Source organism: Ascidiella aspersa, chromosome 6, assembly GCF_963924565.1.
Source record: "Ascidiella aspersa chromosome 6, kaAscAspe10.2, whole genome shotgun sequence".
Taxonomy (NCBI): Eukaryota; Metazoa; Chordata; class Ascidiacea; order Phlebobranchia; family Ascidiidae; genus Ascidiella; species Ascidiella aspersa.
The window spans coordinates 32,895,912-32,914,297 of NC_139452.1; the positions used below are offsets into that span (position 1 = coordinate 32,895,912).

The 18,386-nt window shown below is 37.1% G+C and overlaps 3 protein-coding genes across 5 annotated transcripts; all 3 read left to right on the plus strand.

Moving 5' to 3' along the window:
* Positions 1–73: 73 nt before the first annotated feature.
* On the plus strand, positions 74–1,629 carry LOC146141359 (testis-specific serine/threonine-protein kinase 3-like). The gene is made up of 3 exons (XM_083392896.1): positions 74–304; positions 756–1,299; positions 1,397–1,629. Exons 1-3 carry the CDS (start codon positions 74–76, stop codon positions 1,627–1,629), a joined length of 1,008 nt encoding a protein of 335 aa, XP_083249022.1.
* A 422-nt stretch (positions 1,630–2,051) lies between these two features.
* On the plus strand, positions 2,052–11,486 carry LOC146141360 (general transcription and DNA repair factor IIH helicase subunit XPD-like). 3 transcript variants are annotated; one of them, XM_083392992.1, is made up of 19 exons: positions 2,052–2,190; positions 3,397–3,574; positions 3,882–4,033; positions 4,596–4,737; positions 4,951–5,067; positions 5,501–5,624; positions 5,936–6,032; positions 6,156–6,289; positions 6,477–6,645; positions 6,981–7,099; positions 7,273–7,342; positions 7,409–7,478; positions 7,727–7,828; positions 8,016–8,171; positions 8,408–8,530; positions 8,869–8,941; positions 9,394–9,608; positions 10,131–10,278; positions 10,691–11,486. In XM_083392992.1, exons 1-19 carry the CDS (start codon positions 2,186–2,188, stop codon positions 10,777–10,779), a joined length of 2,283 nt encoding a protein of 760 aa, XP_083249118.1. In that variant the 5' UTR covers positions 2,052–2,185; the 3' UTR covers positions 10,780–11,486. The 3 variants fall into 3 exon arrangements, with proteins under 3 accessions (XP_083249118.1, XP_083249119.1, XP_083249120.1); XM_083392993.1 differs by having other exon boundaries at positions 10,131–10,274; positions 10,687–11,486; XM_083392994.1 differs by lacking the exon at positions 2,052–2,190 and having other exon boundaries at positions 3,449–3,505; positions 10,131–10,274; positions 10,687–11,486.
* A 1,995-nt stretch (positions 11,487–13,481) lies between these two features.
* LOC146141361 (uncharacterized) lies at positions 13,482–18,180 on the plus strand. Its single transcript, XM_083392897.1, has 2 exons — positions 13,482–15,324; positions 15,953–18,180. Exons 1-2 carry the CDS (start codon positions 13,494–13,496, stop codon positions 18,169–18,171), a joined length of 4,050 nt encoding a protein of 1,349 aa, XP_083249023.1. The 5' UTR covers positions 13,482–13,493; the 3' UTR covers positions 18,172–18,180.
* The last annotated feature ends 206 nt before the right edge of the window (positions 18,181–18,386 follow it).

Here is an 18,386-nt window from a genome sequence, read left to right on the forward strand (position 1 = left end):
GCTCTAGGATGTATCGAACTAGAAATTACGTGTTTTCTGTGTCATAGCCAAAGTTTTTGCGCCTGCCTCGAAAATGTCGGCGTTGGCGGACTCGCATTTTCTCAGAAAAGCTGGATTTTTGCTCGGAGAGCGAATTAACAGTGGATCTTTCTCCACAATTCATTGTGCTCTCCAGATAAAAGATGCCAGTGTTGTAGCCGTCAAGCAAATCAACTTGAAGACCAGTAATCCTTGCTTCAGAACTAGATTTCTTCCAAGAGAACTTCACAACATACAAAGCCTAGACCACCCCAATATTATCAAGGTGGGGAAATATGTACAGCACCGTACATCAGTGTTTTTCAATTTGTTTTCAGGAATCAAAACAGTCTCTTAATGTATAATCTACTTTTACAAATACAGTTTGTGGCATATTTAGATAAAATAGTTGCTGTTTCTAAATTTTTTTAGTGGTCAAATTATAAAAACTTGTGAACAATAATTATTAGGCTTAGAAAATCGCCTAATACTAATGGTTGTGTAGAAAAAAATGTAAAGCAATTATATAACAAAATATGTCAATTTATAAGTGGCATTTAAGTTTTTATCAAATTGTTTTAGTTTTTATCAAGCCAAAACAGGGATACAAATACAAATAACCTAATATTAAGGCTATATACAAATTACTCTTGACAATTAAATTAGGTAATTTTTACTAAATTATGTAAGCAGAAAAAAAGCAGGTGATATTTTAATAAATATTTTGTTTATTTTAGGTCCACCGAACCCTTAAAAGTGACACAAAGGTCTACATTATCATGGAACACGCCCCCAGTAACCTAAGGCGTCAGATCGAGCTTCGAACTTACATCCCAGAGGACCAAGCTCGCAAGTGGTTTCGCCAGCTAGCGTCCGCTTTGTATTATCTGTACAAACGCGGGGTGGCGCACCGTGACATAAAGATCGAGAACATTCTCATCGACCAGCTGGGAAACATTAAGTTGTGCGATTTTGGCTTTTCGAAACTAGTAGGTGGAGCTGCTAACAGTAGTCAGGTCAACAGCACGACATTCTGTGGTTCCCTGGGGTATTGTGCCCCCGAAATACTACACCGAACCCCCTACAACCCATGGAAGACCGATGTTTGGTCGCTGGGAGTTGTGCTTTACAAGATGGTGGTGGGAGGGATGCCCTTTGGTGAGGGGAATGACCTTGGCAGTGTGCGAAGAATCACAAAAGCTCAAGCTAAAGTCCTTGAATTCCCAACTTTCCCGAGAACTTCTGTGGAATGCAGAGAACTCATCAAGTCACTTCTCACAGGTAAAAAGTTGTTTAAAAAGATCCTAGTTCGTTTGGTGTAGTGAATAAATTTGTAAGCAATTTTTTTTTTCAACCTACCCGACTTTTTGACTCGCAGTTGAATCGGATCGTCGCATAACTTTGCTTGACATATCGCGCTCCAAGTGGATGACCTCTCACCTACTAAAGGCCTGTAAGAATGACCCCACTGTGACGCGACAGACGATATCATGCTCCCCCTTCGGGGAGGTGTACATGGGGGACAGCAAACCCCCCAACCCCACACCCTCCGTTATTTCACGCCTGAGGATGCGATTGCCAACCAAGACTTTTCAGAGCAGAAGATACTGACCTTAAATACAAGAACAACGCACTTAATTTTCCTGTGTGTTTCTGTGGTGCTACTTTAGGGCTGCGCAGTCCGACTTGGGACTTAAGTAGGACAACGTTACAACTCGAGTCCCGAGTCCGACGTGCGCATGCGCAGTACCGAATTGTAAAACTGATCAGGCTTTTCGAAACTAATAATGTAATCGTAAAGACGGAATAGCAAAATGGTGAAAGATTTTCAACCCAATTGAAGTGATTTTTCCGGAACTGAATTGTTTGGTAGAGTTGCTTTAGTATTGCAAAAGTATAGACGCTGCCGCTTATTATCGTGTTCCCTATCCGATATTATCGAACATAATTTGTCACGGTTGCGCCACGGGATAGAAATGTTACTTTGTTTTGGGTCAAAGGTGAACCACGTGCGAAATAACAACATTAGTAGACTGGGTTCGAGTTTGTTGTAATTGTAGATGCAAGTGGTTTGGTAGTTTTGTCCGACAAGCTTACAATAATTAGAACTTTTAAGTAAATTAATCGAAATCTGAGAAGTGTTGACCGGATAATCCAGGAAATAAATATGAAGTAAGTTTTGTCAAGTTTGAAAGCAAATCGATTTGATATTTTTGAATAACTTAATAAGTTTAAAATACAAACTAAAACAGCATTAAAACGCCTTAGTTAAACTTTTGGCGCTGGTCTAGAATCCTACCACAGTTCTAAAATCAACGCACAAAATTTGAGTTAGGATGCGGGTTAGCGTTTGGGTGTGGGTGGGTCAAGTATTATTATATTCTTTATTTAATAATAATACCTGACCGACCCTAACCCAAACGCTAACCTGTACCCTAACCCAAATGGTGTTTCGTTGTGGTAGGATTCTAGACCAGCGCCAAACTGTTTTGCCCACTTACCTTGGTCTAACTTCTAAAAAAAACATGTAAATCGCTTTCACAAACTATATGAATGCAAAACAACGTTACGTTTTTGTCCACAGGACAACTTAGATTTCCTACAGTTATTCGGCGCTCTTTTACTTTGGCCTATGTACGTGAAAATTAATAAAAAAAAAACTTGAAAGTTATGCAAAAAAACAAAACAAAATAACACCGCATACCACAACGCATATTGTTTGGGTTAGCGTTTGGGTGAGGGTGGGTCAAGTAATATTATGTTTATTATTAATAATAACTTGACCCACCCTTAACCAAATGCTAACCCGCACCCTAACCCAAACAATATGTGTTGTGGTATGCGGTGTTATTTTGTTTTGTTTTTTGCATAACTTTTCATGTACATAAGTAAAAGAGCGCCAGTTATTCAATTGTTCATTTTCACAGTGTTGGAACAATTGTTAAATCGTAATAAGAATATCAAAGCCCATACAGAAGTAGGCATCATTTTGAATGTTGCGATACCTACTTCTGTATGGGCTGTGATATTCTTATTACGTCTTACTACAACCGCCAACCATTATGCTCCAAAATTGTTAAATCAACTCACACTATTTGGGTTAGGGTTTGAGCTAGTATTTGGGTTGGGATGAGTCAAGTACTTAGTTAATAATATTACTTGACCCCCCAAACGCCAACTTGCAACCTTACCCAAACAATGTTGGCAATATAAAACCCCGGACAATAATCTGGTAGGATTGTAGGTAGACCAGCGCCCAGTTGGATATAATCACATGAATTCCAAAATCTTTTATGAAATATCTAGTTTACATTGTGTTGTTCCAGTACACCTCTACTTATAAACCCATCGCATAACAATCAACTTATAATGTTACAGACTTAACGTTGAAGGATTGCTCGTTTATTTCCCGTACGAGTTCATTTACCCAGAGCAATATTCATACATGATTGAGTTGAAACGTACGCTCGACGCCAAAGGTCATGGCGTGCTTGAAATGCCCTCGGGAACGGGAAAAACAGCAACTCTACTTTCACTTATTGTGGCTTATCATCTGGTGAGTTGAAACTTGAATGTACAAAGCAACAGAGTATCTTTTGAGTTTTGTTAAAATAATTTTGTTATGGTTTGTAACATTTTTGTTTTTTTGTGTGCAATTTTATTTTTTGTTAGCCATAAAATGTCCTGCAGCATAAAAGCTGAGAATTTTATGTTAAGAACATGTTTTTGTAGTTATAAGAGAACAAATCCTTTTTTTGTTTTTAAAACTGTAAAACGAGATTTTATAATATTTAATATTAATTTTCAAGGTGACACCACATTCAGTATATATACGTTTGACCGGTTTTGTGAAACGATTGCAGGAATATCCACAAACAGTGAGCAAGTTGATTTATTGCTCGAGAACCGTACCTGAGCTCGAGAAAGTTGTCGAAGAATTGCAACGTTTGGTCGAGTATTACACCAAGGAGGTGGGGGAAGCCCCTAACATACTGGCCCTAGCTCTCAGTTCAAGGTTCCGAGTTTAAAATAATATTGAAGATTTTTAAAACTTTTTATATTTAGTTTTGCTATGAATTGAAATTGTATTGTATAAGACCACATTATTTTTACTCATGATGCGTCAACCAACTGATGACAACTTAAGTAACAAGTAAAATAAATTGAATTGCTTTGTTATTGAGACTTTTAGCTTCTACATGAAAAAATGAAGCACAGAAGTGGAGTGACTTCTGAGAGCCAATAATGTGAAGATATCTTTCTCTTTTTCGACTGAAAATTATTCTTAAATACCTAATTTCTATGTTATTTAATGTAGAACGATTTGCTTTGTTCCTGCAAAGCTTACATAAAAATTGGACACATGTAAAATTATTGGCATTGTCATTATTACATCATAACTTGATTAAATTTACTTTACCTGTATGGTTTGTGTTTCTATTAACTTCATAAATTACATATTTTACTAATATATATTATTATGAGCCATTACTACTAATTTGGATGTTTTTCCAAAGGGAGATGACTTAACATCTTATCCTTTTGTTACAGTTTACCATTTCGATGTTTATGTTCAGGAAGAATCTTTGCATCAACCCGGAAGTTCGAAGTTCAAGGGTGGGTAAGGAGGTCGATAGCGGATGTCACAAACTAACGGCGTCACACGTTCGCATGAAACAACGATACGACCACTCTATACCTCTCTGCTCATTCTATGAGGTAACAAAGAAACAAAGCCGATCTCCATAAACAGTTATTCAGTTCAGGTGTTATTACAGATGATTAAGTGATCTTATCTCAGTATTATTGTTATTGCCCGTTTTTATCAAACTTATTTTCATTATCTTATTCAGGCTGATTTCCATGATTATTTTTTTTACTTAATGTGTGGTTTATTCTAGTGATATACTTCAATTGCTGTTTTTTCTTCAGGAATTTGATTCAAATGGTCGAGAGGAAATACTGCCACCTGGTGTTTATAACCTGAGCGATTTACGGCGATACGGAAAGATTAAAAACTGGTGTCCCTACTTTATGGCAAGATACACAGTGAGTTCAACTTTCAATATCGGATCCTCTGCATAAATAAGTTACCAAGTGTGATGTCACAAAGTATTTGAATCTTTAAAAGTCACTAAATGCCTTTTAATTGATTAACATAATTAATAAGTCTTAAAAAAAAAAAAATCTTAAATTTATTCAAGTCCGGCTTAAGTTATGTGTTTTAAAAGTGCCTAAAAAAAAATTAAGAACTGTTTTTTAGATTGTTTATTATTGCTTAATTTATATTGTTTTGGTTTTTAATTTTTTTCATAAACACCTCAAGCAAACCAATTTTAAGTCTTTCAAAACCTACAAATTTTCTATCCAAACTTTTTGAATCTTGCAGATTTAGTGTTTTTATTACTAAAACATGGCATTACAAGCATTGTTGTAGTATAACACTGTCACAATGATTTGGACAATAGGTTTTATGTTTCAGATAATGCATGCTAATATTGTGGTGTACAGCTACCATTACCTTCTTGACCCCAAGATAGCAGACCTCGTTTCAAAAGAACTTTCCAAGAATTCCGTTGTTGTTTTCGACGAGGCTCATAACATTGGTTTGTATTGCCATTAATTTATTTTATTATTTGCTAACTTGATTTCTCTGTAACGACCAATTAGTTTGTAAGTAACCTTATTGTGTGTTGGTTTGTTGCTCGGAGAAGAGTTTAATAAAGGCATAATAAAGCATTTTTTACAAAACTTCTACTGTACTAAACAAAACATTAAAGTGCAGAACTATAGAAAAAAAAATAGTTGCAAAATAAGAATGAAAAAATATAGTTAAATAAAACATATATATATATTTTGTTAGGCAACATTTTTTAACTCATATATCTTTTTACAGCAATAATACTTTTGATTTTAGATAATGTCTGCATAGAGTCTATGAGTGTAACAATTGGACGACGGACGTTAGACAAATGTTCACAAAACATTGAATCTCTACAAACACATCTACAAAGGTTTGGAAACATTTTGCTGAAATATTTCTTGTGTTATTAAACTGTCAGTGAACTATATGGCAATTATTTTCATTTTTTTAAATGTAACTTTTATTCAAGTATATGTTTATTGCATATTTTTAGTGTGAAGGACCACGACCAGCAAAAGTTACGCGACGAATACAAACGATTAGTTGAGGGACTAAAGGACGCAAACTTAGCTCGAGAAACCGATGTTATTCTCGCAAACCCCGTTATTCCTGATGAAATACTAAAAGGTTTGCTAATTAACAGTTTGTGTTTAGTTAAAATTAATATCAGTACAAAACAAGTGTATGTATTAATGTTAAATTGTTAGAAAATTATATTTGTATATAATGTAAAAAAATGTTCTTTTTATTAAATTTTTATGTTTGTTCATATTTGTTATTTATTATACTTAAAACTCACATTATGACATCACAGAAGCAGTCCCAGGTAACATCAGAAACGCGGAACATTTTGTTGCTTTTATGCGGAGGTTTGTGGAGTATTTGAAGTCGCGCTTACGAGTTCGTCACGTTGTGTCCGAAACTCCCGTCACATTTCTTCACGACGCCTTCGACCAAGTTTGCATCGACAGAAAGCCCCTAAGGTGAAACTAAGTCTGCTAAAGATAAGCTGCTTTGTTAGGTTGACCTGGAAACCTTACATAATGATAAAATTTATAACTTAAATTTATAAGCTTTTAGTAGGAAAATAATATATTATTAACATGCTTAAAAATAATATCTGATAGCGAGCTAGTAAATATGCTGTCCTGGACTATTTTTCTTAAAACACAATTTACAACTTATAATTCATACAAAAACATATATATTTAACATATGTAAAACTGGAATTAGTTTTAGGAAGAAGCGATGTCCGACTCTTATGAGCACACAATTTTATTTTTGACTGGAGTAAAATTATTTAATTGATGCGACGCAGGTTTTGCTCGGAGCGGTTGCGATCTCTCCTTCGTACTTTGGAGCTCGCAAGTATGTCCGACTTTTCTCCGCTTGTTCTCATCGCAAACTTCGCAACACTCGTCAGCACTTACAATAAAGGTAACAACATCATATATTTGCTAATAAATTAGTTATAAGTGTATTAAAGAGTCTTCTTGTAAAAACATATTTTTACTTATAAAACTTGTTATTGTCCACATACTTTAACCCAACTAACCTTGACTTGGGGCGTAAAAAAACAACTTACAATTTTTTTCTGTTTTCTGTTTTAGGATTTGTCATTTTAATCGAGCCATTTGACGACAGAACACCAACAATTTCCAACCCTATTTTACATTTTAGGTAATTTATGTAAATTGTTGTTGGCCTTGAAAACTTACCCAGATATTAAACAGCATTATTTCACAGTTGCATGGATGCTTCAATTGCCATAAAACCAGTTTTCTCGAGATTTCAATCGGTCATCATAACTTCCGGGGTTGGTTTGTAAATATTGTTAAGCTGAAATGTTCCTAATAGTTTGTTAACTCATAACCTCGTTGCCATTATCACATTAGTAGTTTTGTAATTAAATGTACAAAAGTTCTAATATTTGTGATAATAAATTTTCCCGTTTTAAGTGATATGCAAATAATTCTAAAATACAGTTGACTTGTATCTTTTGTAAGTAAGTTGATTCTAAATATTGGCCGCTTGTTTGAATTTCCAATAATTTAATTATTCCAGACACTTTCACCCCTCGATATGTACCCGAGGATCCTCGACTTTCACCCCGTAACCATGGCAACCTTCACAATGACCTTGGCACGACCTTGCCTCTGTCCAATGGTGAGTAGGTATTGGAAGCAGATTGGTTTGTATAATGCTACAGTGTTATGCAACTTGGACAATTAGATTGGAATTAAAACTACACCAAATCACTCCTAATTTCTTTAGAATATGTAAACTCTGGTTTCTGTACGACAATGCGTACTTTACAGTAAATCAATAAATCTTCCTGAACCATGTTTCCCAGGTGGTAACCCGCGGCAACGACCAGGTTGCCATAAGTTCGAAGTTCGAGAGTCGGGAAGATGTCGCTGTGATCCGTAACTATGGCAACCTGCTGATCGAGATGTCGAGGATTGTTCCGGACGGACTCGTTTGTTTCTTTGTGTCCTATGCTTACATGGTAATAAATAGTATTTAAAAGAAGTTTCCCTTATTGATTCTAGCTTGAAATAACTAAACATTAGTTTCATTCCAAGTTGTCTGTTAAAAAATAAAATTTTCAAACTAGAAAATCTATTTTAAAAGCTCAATAATATCTTTTCAAGAGGGCGTCTTCAAAACGTTTGTTCCCCCTTAACCTTTGTGTAAACAGCTGAAGCACTATTTATGTGTTATTTGATGTTTGTTGAATTGCAGGAGAACACAGTGGCAAGTTGGTACGAGCAGGGAATCCTGGAAAGTGTACAAAAAAACAAACTGATCTTTATCGAGACGCAAGATGCAGCGGAGACAAGCATGGCTCTCGACAAATACCAAGAGGTCAGGGGTCACTGTGGGTTAAATACCAAGAGGTATTAACAACTTAATAACTCTTTATTAATATAAAATATGAACCTAATTCCTGAAAAATGGCCAACTTATGACGTAATACCCACCATCTTAGGACTTAACACATTAATGATTTTTTAATTTTTAAATTGGTGATTTTTAACGAACTTTAGCTATTTTTGCTGCATAAGTTTTTTCGAAAATTGTGTCATACGTATCTCAGCCATGTTGCCAACGCACCTTTATCTCAATGCAAACGAGTATCTGTTGTGGGGCCGGTATGGTCGTACCCCTAATTTACCCCAACTAACCCCCCTTTACCCCGCTAGGCTTGCGAGAACGGTAGAGGAGCTGTGCTACTTTCTGTGGCCAGGGGAAAAGTTTCTGAAGGAATCGACTTCAGTGAGTTGGGTTTATTTTTAACAAAGTGTCACTCGAGGCTACAACTGTAATTACAATGTCATGTGGAATCCGGTATAATGAAAACTATTAAATATCGGTCGTTTCTATGTGTTAGTGGCCATATTTGCCTAATGATAGGTTTGCATATGTTTACGCTAAAATGGAAAACGTTCTTTTAAAATTTTGATACAAGTTTGTTAGGAAATCAATAAGCTTACTTTGGAAACCGGGATTAAATATTGTTTACGATTATATAACTAGAAAAAATATCTAATGTTTGGATTTACTATTGTTGATCGAACAACTAATATTTTTCAAAGGTAAATCAATGTATAATCACTAATGTGTGTATGCGTAGTTTTGCGAGCCGGGATATTAGCCACTCCCTTATATTACAACAAAAAATATCTTCAATCTACCCCGTACTGGTTCTAACCAGTGTTATTTCCCAGCGCACCACTTGGGCCGGGCGGTTATAATGTTCGGGATTCCTTACGTTTTCACGCAAAGCCGGATCCTGAAAGCTCGCTTGGAACACTTGAGGGAGAACTTCCAGATCCGGGAGTCTGACTTCCTCACATTCGATGCGATGCGACATTCAGCGCAGTGTGTGGGGAGGGTTATAAGGGGCAAGACTGACTACGGCATCATGGTATTCGCTGATAAGGTGCTTGCTGTGCTGCAATGTCTGTGTGTGCAAGGTTTGCAGTAAACGCCCTTTTTTTAAAAAAACTTTAACCAAATTAAAAAAAAAATTGTCAAAAACATTTTTTTAACCTAGACTATTATTTATTTTACAAGTTGCGGATTTCTGTTACAGCTGCTGGAGGTACAGTAGCAAAACCAAAAGATGCATTGTTAAACTTTGTTTGAAACCTACTCTGACAAAATGATACAAAACACAATTAGCTTAATACAGAATAACTGAAAAAAAAAACAGTTAATGAAACAAGTATAATAATATTCAAAAACAGCTCATCTGGTAATTGTAATTATTAACCAACGTTTCAGATTTAAACAGGGTGGCGAAACGTTGGTCAACAATTTCAATTACCAGAGGCTGTTTTTGATTACTACAATTTTAATAACACCGACCAAAACCAGATCAAACGGGTTCTCACCTGTTTAATCCCATGTCAACTGTTTATTTATGTTTTGAACCGGTTTTAACCAGTTGAACTCCGTGCAGAGGTTCTCGCGAAGTGACAAGAAAGGCAAGCTTCCTCGTTGGATTCAGGAGCAACTTTCAGATGGAGTCCTCGACCTCTCAACTGATGAAGCGGTTCACATCTCAAAGAGGTTCCTCAGACTGATGGCCCAACCTTTCACAAGGGCAAGTTCACTAATATATAATAAACTCATTCTGTGTTAATATTCTGATGGTCGTCAATTAACCGGGTTGATACAGAAAAGTTTTCACGTCGTTCTGCTCTCACTTGCAATTATATTTAAAGAATTAACACTAATATTTAGTTTTAAGAATGATTGAGAAGATAATTATTCTGTCATCTGCAACTTTATTGTGTAAACGTAAAATTGTTCAAAAGTAGATACTTTGACAAAAAACTTTACAAGAGTAAGTCCAAACACTCATCCAAAGTCACTCGATGTTTAATTTCCTTGTTAAAATCGACAGCGCTCTTCTGTCAATCATTGTTGTATTTGAAAAGTTAACTCAACCATACTCAGCAACGTTATAATTAATATTTTGACAAAAACCTTCAACTTTGTATTCTTGTTTCCAGGAAGACCAACTTGGCGTGTCCTTGCTGACCTTGGAGCAGCTTAAATCCGATGAGTTCAGGGAGAGAATCCAGAAGATAGCTCACCAACTCTAACCCCTGACCTCTGGTAACCCCTGACGTTTAACCCTGACCTCTGGTAACCCCTGACCCTGAGTTAAGTTCGTGGGGCAAAGTCTGGGTTCTTCTAACATTCAAAGTTGCTGGCACGCGTGGGAAGTGTGTTTCCATTTACACACCATTGTGACGTAATCTGACGCAACAGCGCGTTGTGACGTCATGCTTTCATAAAGCGGGTTTTAGTTAATCCTTAGCCGAATAGTTTGACATAACACGATGTTGCTGCTGTGTGTCCCAATATTGAGCTGAAGCGAGGAATTCCAAACAAAGTGATTCGCGAGATCGCGCAATAACTGCAAGTGGCGAGTATTTTGAAGTTTGTTGGAATTTTAATATGGAAGTCAATTTTGGTCAAAAGTTTTTGAGAAAAATATACAAAAAGTCTCTATCCATTGCAACATACAAAAGTTGTTACACTCAGTTTATATTAATTCGATCTGCGCTTATGTCGCTAAAGGTTAGCGCCATTATGTAAAAAAACAATTGAATACAAAGTTTTTTGCTATTTAGCAGAAATGGGGTTTAACGCATTTATGTTTGAATTATTATTATGTATACGTTTTTTTTCTTCTGTTGAATTGTTTCACTGCCAAACAAGTTCACCTTTCCTGACTGAAACATTTTGTTGTGACGATTATTTTCTGATTAAATAAAGTGAGATTAAATTCTATTGTTGCACTGAGCTTGACTTTGTGTTTGGATTGGCAAGAGTTTAAAAGTGACGGAACATCCAAATTCTTTGACAGAAGAAAATGTTGTTGTTAGTCCTACGCGGGTAATCTAATGTTTTTTAACAATTATAACACTTTTTAAGTAACATTTTTTCGATATTTCACCCGAAGCCATGAGCGGCTATCCGACTAGCCTTGATGACGTTTTCTCGCCAACACAGCAGTTTGACAACAAGAATTCTCACCCTATAGTGCGGAAGCGAATATACCGAGAGTTGGCCAAAACACGATATAACGGCAAAATAAACTTTCTGCTGGCTATAAGCTCTTGCCTGTCAATATGCCGTATTGAGGAAAATCGTAAGTCCGGCAATATACTAATTTTAACATAAGTTTGCTCATTTTGTATCAGCTGTTTTGTGGAACCAACAACATGGTTTACATAAACTTCTAACAAAAGCTAACACCTTTTCACCTTAGCTATGCCTAAAATTCTTTGCCTGAGTTTTAAAACAAAAGACAGCTGACTTTTTCTTCCACAAAAACTACCTGAAATGTGGCAAATAGTCCGCGTTTTTGGTCTATAAGCACCTTTTTAAAGGGTTGGCGTAAGGATTTTAACTAAATTAAATTACAACTCAAATAAACACCCCTAAGATTCGCGCTTAGATTTTAATTTGTTTCGCTGTTGGATTTAAAAGATGTAAATGGATTTTCATCGAAAATTAAACTCTTTTATATAAAATATAAATCTTTCCGGTGGTTATCAAAGTTATTGTGAGGAAAAACAAATAAAATAATTTTTTTGTAAACACTTTGAATATAATTGAATATTTGTATTTAAACATATTAAGAACTATATTGAGCGGTGGTTCGAAACCGGTTCAATGTACATTTTTAGGAATCGAAAAACTGGCCGTTACAACACCGCTTTCGATCAGGAGTTGATTTTCAAGATAAATGTTTGTGTTAAGCTAGTTTACGTATAAAGTTTATATATCATAAATATATGAAAGTAGGACTTTCAATAAATCTTAATGTAAAATATATATTTAATTTAAATATTTTAAATGACCACAAGAATTATGGTGCTTTGTTGTTATCTACCGAGATAAAAAGCAATAGTATTTACCACAAAACTAAGAGTTTACCAAAGATATAGTTTTCGTTTTTTCTTGAAAATTGTCATATATCTTAATTTCTTTGCCTTTAAGGTCACATTTATTTTTTAGACAAAACTAAAGAAAGCAACGTGTCTCTTTATCAGCACCTAGCGGTCAAAGTAAACCAAGATCATGTTTCGCTTCCGTACGTCAGATTAGAAACGTTTCCACATTTCCCGCGATTTCACTTTTCGCCGTGTGCAGTCATCCGTGGAGGCATATTCATCCGCGGTCCGCCATTTTATTTCCACATTTGCCAAAATTATTCCTCAAAATGTTTTAACTTTTCCCTAAGTTCGCCTAAACTTTGGTAATTTGTCAAAAACAATAAACGAAGCAAAATGAGACTTACGTAAAGTTAACAAACATAGATAAGAGAAGTTGTTTTTGTCGAGCTTATGTAAAGCCTAAACTGATTGCTGCAACTTTACGCGGATAAGCTAGTCAAAGTTGATAACTTTTTCTGAGCAAATAGGTTTGTGTGAAATGTTCACTTGCGAAAAATACCTGCCGCAAATATTCTTGTATTACGCTTTACAGCAAAGGTTTTGGTTCAAGTGTGCTATTGTAGGGGAAACTTTAGCTTAGTAATCAAAATGCAAATTGTAGAAGCAAAACAAGTTTTTTAGACCTACAGAAACAGCTCTACACCTTCGATCTTTTTTACTTTGAAAATATGGATTAAATTATACATTTGTATTATTCTTTATCATGCTGATTATTTTTAGCTAATATAAGCTTTTTAGCGCTGTTGCAATATTTAAGGATCTTTAATAATTTTTTGAAAGAGTATACTTTATGTACAACAATATAATATTTAATGTTGCTAAGCAAAAATAAATAGTACAAAGTTAAAATGGCATTAAAAACAAACATTTTTTTATTTTTCAAAGTATCAAGTAAATCCCTTGGAAAAAGATTTGTAAAGGTTGAAAGGTTCAGTAGTTTTGTGTTATGTTGGTTTTATTTATGTGGAACTATGATTTTCACTTCCCCACATTTGGCCTCCGAAAACCTAAAACTACTCAACAACTTACGACTCAACAATGAGTATTGTGACATTACAATCAATGTACAAGGGCGCAATTATCCAGCCCACAAAGCGGTTTTAGTGGCGAGCAGTCCTTACTTCCGTAAGTTCATTCCACGTAATGTCGGAAACATGTTTAACATTAAGCTGAGTTTGTCAAAACCGGAGAATTTTGACGACATTCTGAGGTACATGTACACCTGCGAGATTGACCTTTGCGAAGAAACCGTCGCAGAGATTATTTTGCTCGGGACTTTCCTCCAAATATCGGAAATTTCAACAATAACTTCAAAGTACATCAACGGAATGCAGAACTTTATGCTTCAAGACGATGATATAACAACAGATAAGATGCAAGTCGCGACAAATAACAGCAGTTCTGAGTATGAGAAGAACATGGAATTGATGGCGAATACCGTGCAGTTCATTGTTGAGCAAAACTCTATCGCTTCTGCAAATAATGAAGTCAACGTCTTCTCAAACGAAAGTTCAAACTCTGAGTCCGACGTCAGACTTTCAAATTCAAGAAAAAGGCATTTTGCCGCCATAGATTTGCAACCCACAGCTCCCAAGCAAAGATACCCAATCAACAGAAAATCAGGTTTCTTGGAAACAACAGATTCTAACATTCCACATTTTAACAACGGTTCAGTTGACGGGCAATCCGATCCCAATAACACAAATGCAGTTGCTGAAACGAAAATGTACCAGTGCACTTTTTGTTGGCGTGAGTTCAAAAACCGTGCGAACTGTGTGCGACATTACCGTAGCCTTCACACCGGCCAAAGACCCTACCAATGCCTTATTTGCAAGTCACATTTTGCAAGGCACGACTCCTTCAAATCACACTCAGATATTTGCAGAAGAACTCTCCAAAAAGACATCAAGTTCAACCAGGAAACGAACCAGTACCAGTGTCCACACTGCCAGCGATCGTTTAGGGAGCATTCGCCGTGCATTAAACATGTTCGAACACACATCGAGAAGCCATACAAGTGCTCGTTGTGTCGTGCTCAGTTTGCGAGGGCCGAGAGCTGCCATAAGCACAAAAAAACGTGCAAAGGACCTCCGCCGATGAAGAAAGCTCTCTTCAACGATGAGACAAACCTTTTCCACTGTACTCACTGCCAGCGAGGTTTCAGCGACCGATCAAACTGCCTCCGTCACTACAAACTACACACCGGCCAGAAACCTCACAAATGCCCGACGTGCTTGAGTGTGTTCTCAAACCTTGATGTCTTCAAGAACCACCTCGCAATTTGTGAATCACCAGATCCACCACCGGCCCCGGAACAACCTTCGTGTTCAAACTCCATTCCAAAGACAGAATACAACGACCTGGTGGACTTCAGGGGGATTACTTGGGCCTCGGACGGCCAGAGTTTGGATGGCTGGACTCCACACGAACGGAACCAAGACGACGTTACGTCAGATGGTGATGAGACCGATGTTTGGGGGGCAAAACGACGAGGGAGGGACGGTTCCGTAGGAAATGCTCCAAATAGTTGGGCTTCAAACGAACAGAACGCTGAACATAATAGTTTGTGGAGTTTGAAAAATGAACCGATTGAAGGGTCGGTGGAACCGGGTCAAGGTTTAGACAATTCGGAACCGAAAGATCCGCTGGCACCAGATCTTACAGAAGAAACTGACACTTGACAAACACTGCCATAAAAAACATATTTTAAGCAATAGATAAAGTGAAAGTTATTTCTGGGAACTCACTCATAAAAGTACTTAAAACTATTATGAGTTTGTTTTTTAAAATATTCCTGATAACAATGCCTACACTAATTGTAATTAATCTAATAAAGTTGCCTTTTGATTTCATTATTTTAAGGTGGATTATTTATGATATTGTTTTTTTTCATGAGAGAAACAATTAATTTATGTGTCACTTTATACTGCTTAAAAACTAATAATTTGCATCAAAGTTCATATTTTGTAACATTATTCACATTTGAGTTTTATATCTTCAAAGAAGATAATTTATTGTGTTACGCTTAAATATTTACCTTACTGTCGTTGTTTCCCAATAAATGGAAAGTATGTTTTAAACATATTTTCCGGTAAAATCCATTCCAAGTTTTCTTGCCGAATATATGTTTCAGTGCTTCTTTAAATTAGCTGCTAATTTGTAAGTGTTTTTTATTTACCAAATATTTATAGAAAAAGATAAATCATTGTGAAATTAAATTTTTACATTTTACTTTTTCGATCCCAAATTATGTTGGAAACCTTTTTGTTGTTGTTGTACAGTACATAATGAATTATTTTATTGACAGATTGTTTCAGGTTAGGTTTAATTAATGAAGGTTTTGTGCCAACAATGATCTACACTTCCCCTGAATTAGCCTCGAAGAATCTAAAGACATTGAATACGTTAAGACTAAACAATGAGTATTGTGACATCATAATCAATGTACAGGGTCAAAAATTCCCGGCACACAAAGCGGTTTTAGCCGCAAACAGTTTGTACTTTCGCAACTTTTTGCCAAAGAATCCCGGAGATACGTTCAACATAAAGCTGGGTTTGTCACACTTGAACAGCTTCGAGCTGGTTCTTTCGTACATTTACACTTACGAGCTTAACCTTAGTGAGGAACGAGTCGCTGAAGTCGTAATGATCGGAACTTTCCTGCAAATCGGTGAAATCGCTGTACTTGCTTCCAAGTTTATGACAAGCATGCAAAACTACACAATCAACAACATTAACTCGCCAGAAACACGCATCGAAGTCACTGTTGAACACGACAAGGATTATGAAGGTGTTTTCGAAGATTCTTACGATGAAGTTGATCATAGGATCGCTGTGAAAGGCGATTATCAACTAAGAAAGCGACATTTCGCTGCAATCAAGTTAAAACCTGTCACGGTGAAACTAAATGCAAATAACGATTTATCGATAAAGCAGAAGCAGGATTCTGACACAAATTACCGCTCACTTAATCGTGAACTATTCCAAAAACTTGCAAAAAATATTAAATACAACCCCAAAACAAGGATGTACCGCTGCACACATTGCAACCGCGAGTTTAAAAGTCGCGCAAACTCGGTTCGCCACTATCGCGTTCACACCGGGGAGAAACCCTTTAAATGTTCGATCTGTGGAAAGGAAATGGCAAGAATAGACACGTTTAAAGTCCACTCGAAGGCTTGCAAGAAGTTCTACGAGGCTAGCGGTCGTTCACGCTTGCGGATGTACAACCGAACGTCTACACTTCCCCCCGCATCACAAGCCGTAATGCTGCCCGAGATTGACCCTTCCGTTACGACGGGGAGTTGCGAGGATTGCGAGGAAACATTTGACAACATGCTTGATTTCTATAACCACCGTCAGGACCGCCACAACATCGAGTACTGGCACACCTGCCCAATCTGCCAACGCAAACTACAGACGATTAAGGGTTTCAAGGATCACATGGGCTTGCATTATTACAGAACCAACGAGAAGCAGATGCCAGCGTTTCATTGTCGCAAGTGCAAAGAACCATTCACAAACTTAACGGAGATCCATGAGCACTCGAAGGTGTGCGGGCTCCACACTTGCAGGTTTTGTAGCGCAACTTTTAAGACACAGTCCAACCACCGGAGGCACCTACGAGTACACACGGGCGACAAACCGTACGAGTGTCCGATTTGCGAGCGAGGATTTACACGACAAGACACCCTTGTTAAACACCTCAACGTCAACACAGCATTCATTCGATGCGGACAGAAAGCGCTGGAGCGTGGCATCGACGTTCACAAGGTTGTTGCCGGGATAAGTAAGCAACTCGCTCAAGCGCGTCAGTTGGAACACACAGATAAAAGCGATGACTCTATTGTTTTGTCAGAAAACAACAATGAAGATTTTGTGGTTGATCGCTTTCCTGACTCTGCCTTGTTTAAATGCGACATTTGCGACACAAAGTTCTCTGAGTTTTCGTCGTTCAGCGATCATCGCCTCGATGAACACGACATCAAGGAATCGATGAAGTGTCCAATCTGCCAGCTGAGCTTCGCACGGGAAAGCTGGCTCAACAAACACATCGAGTTCCACCAGATCGCGATTGCAACGAGCCACGAACGTGACGTCAACCACACGCTCTTCATGTGCCAGATATGTGAGAAGGTTTTCGACAACGAGAACGACTACGTCGCTCACAACTCGCTTATGTGCGCCACCAAGTGCCGATTCTGCGAGAAGATTTACACAAACCGACATTATTTGGAGCAACATATACGACTACACACCGGAGAGAAACCGTTTGCTTGTCACCTTTGCGGAAAAAGTTTCCGCGTTCGAAAGAAACTTACATCACACCTCACCGACGACCACAAGGTGGCGCTGCCTAAGTACCTTCGCATCGAGAAACAACCAAGCGTCGTAATCATCAGAGACGATTCGTTGGTTAAACAGGAGGAGAGCTCCGTCATCAGCGAGTTGAAAGCAGCCGACGACGAACTTTTGCACAACAGTGACGGAACAAACAATGAAATTATAGAAGACTTGGCTTCGTGACGAAGCAAGTTTGTTGTGAGGTAAACCAGTGGGTTTTGGTGAAATGGTGAACTTTTATTGTTGCCTACCTTTATCAATCCAGGCAATGATAAAAACCTTGAATAAATAAATATCCTTATATATCTAGACCAGGTTTCTCAACCGAGGTCTTAGGGTCAACAAGAATATAAATATTATAGTAGTTATTTTAAAGTTGTTTTGATTCCTATTCACAG

Coding starts and splice junctions, on each gene's coding strand:
- LOC146141360 (XM_083392992.1), top strand. Junction 5,625..5,935: donor CGACGAGGCTCATAACATTG/GTTTGTATTGCC, acceptor TTTTGATTTTAG/ATAATGTCTGCATAGAGTCT. Junction 6,290..6,476: donor TCCTGATGAAATACTAAAAG/GTTTGCTAATTA, acceptor ATGACATCACAG/AAGCAGTCCCAGGTAACATC.
- LOC146141359 (XM_083392896.1), top strand. CDS start 74: ATGTCGGCGTTGGCGGACTCGCATTTTCTCAGAAAAGCTGGATTTTTG. Junction 305..755: donor ACCACCCCAATATTATCAAG/GTGGGGAAATAT, acceptor TGTTTATTTTAG/GTCCACCGAACCCTTAAAAG. Junction 1,300..1,396: donor CATCAAGTCACTTCTCACAG/GTAAAAAGTTGT, acceptor TTTGACTCGCAG/TTGAATCGGATCGTCGCATA.
- LOC146141361 (XM_083392897.1), top strand. CDS start 13,494: ATGGCATTAAAAACAAACATTTTTTTATTTTTCAAAGTATCAAGTAAA. Junction 15,325..15,952: donor TACAGAAGAAACTGACACTT/GACAAACACTGC, acceptor TTTTATTGACAG/ATTGTTTCAGGTTAGGTTTA.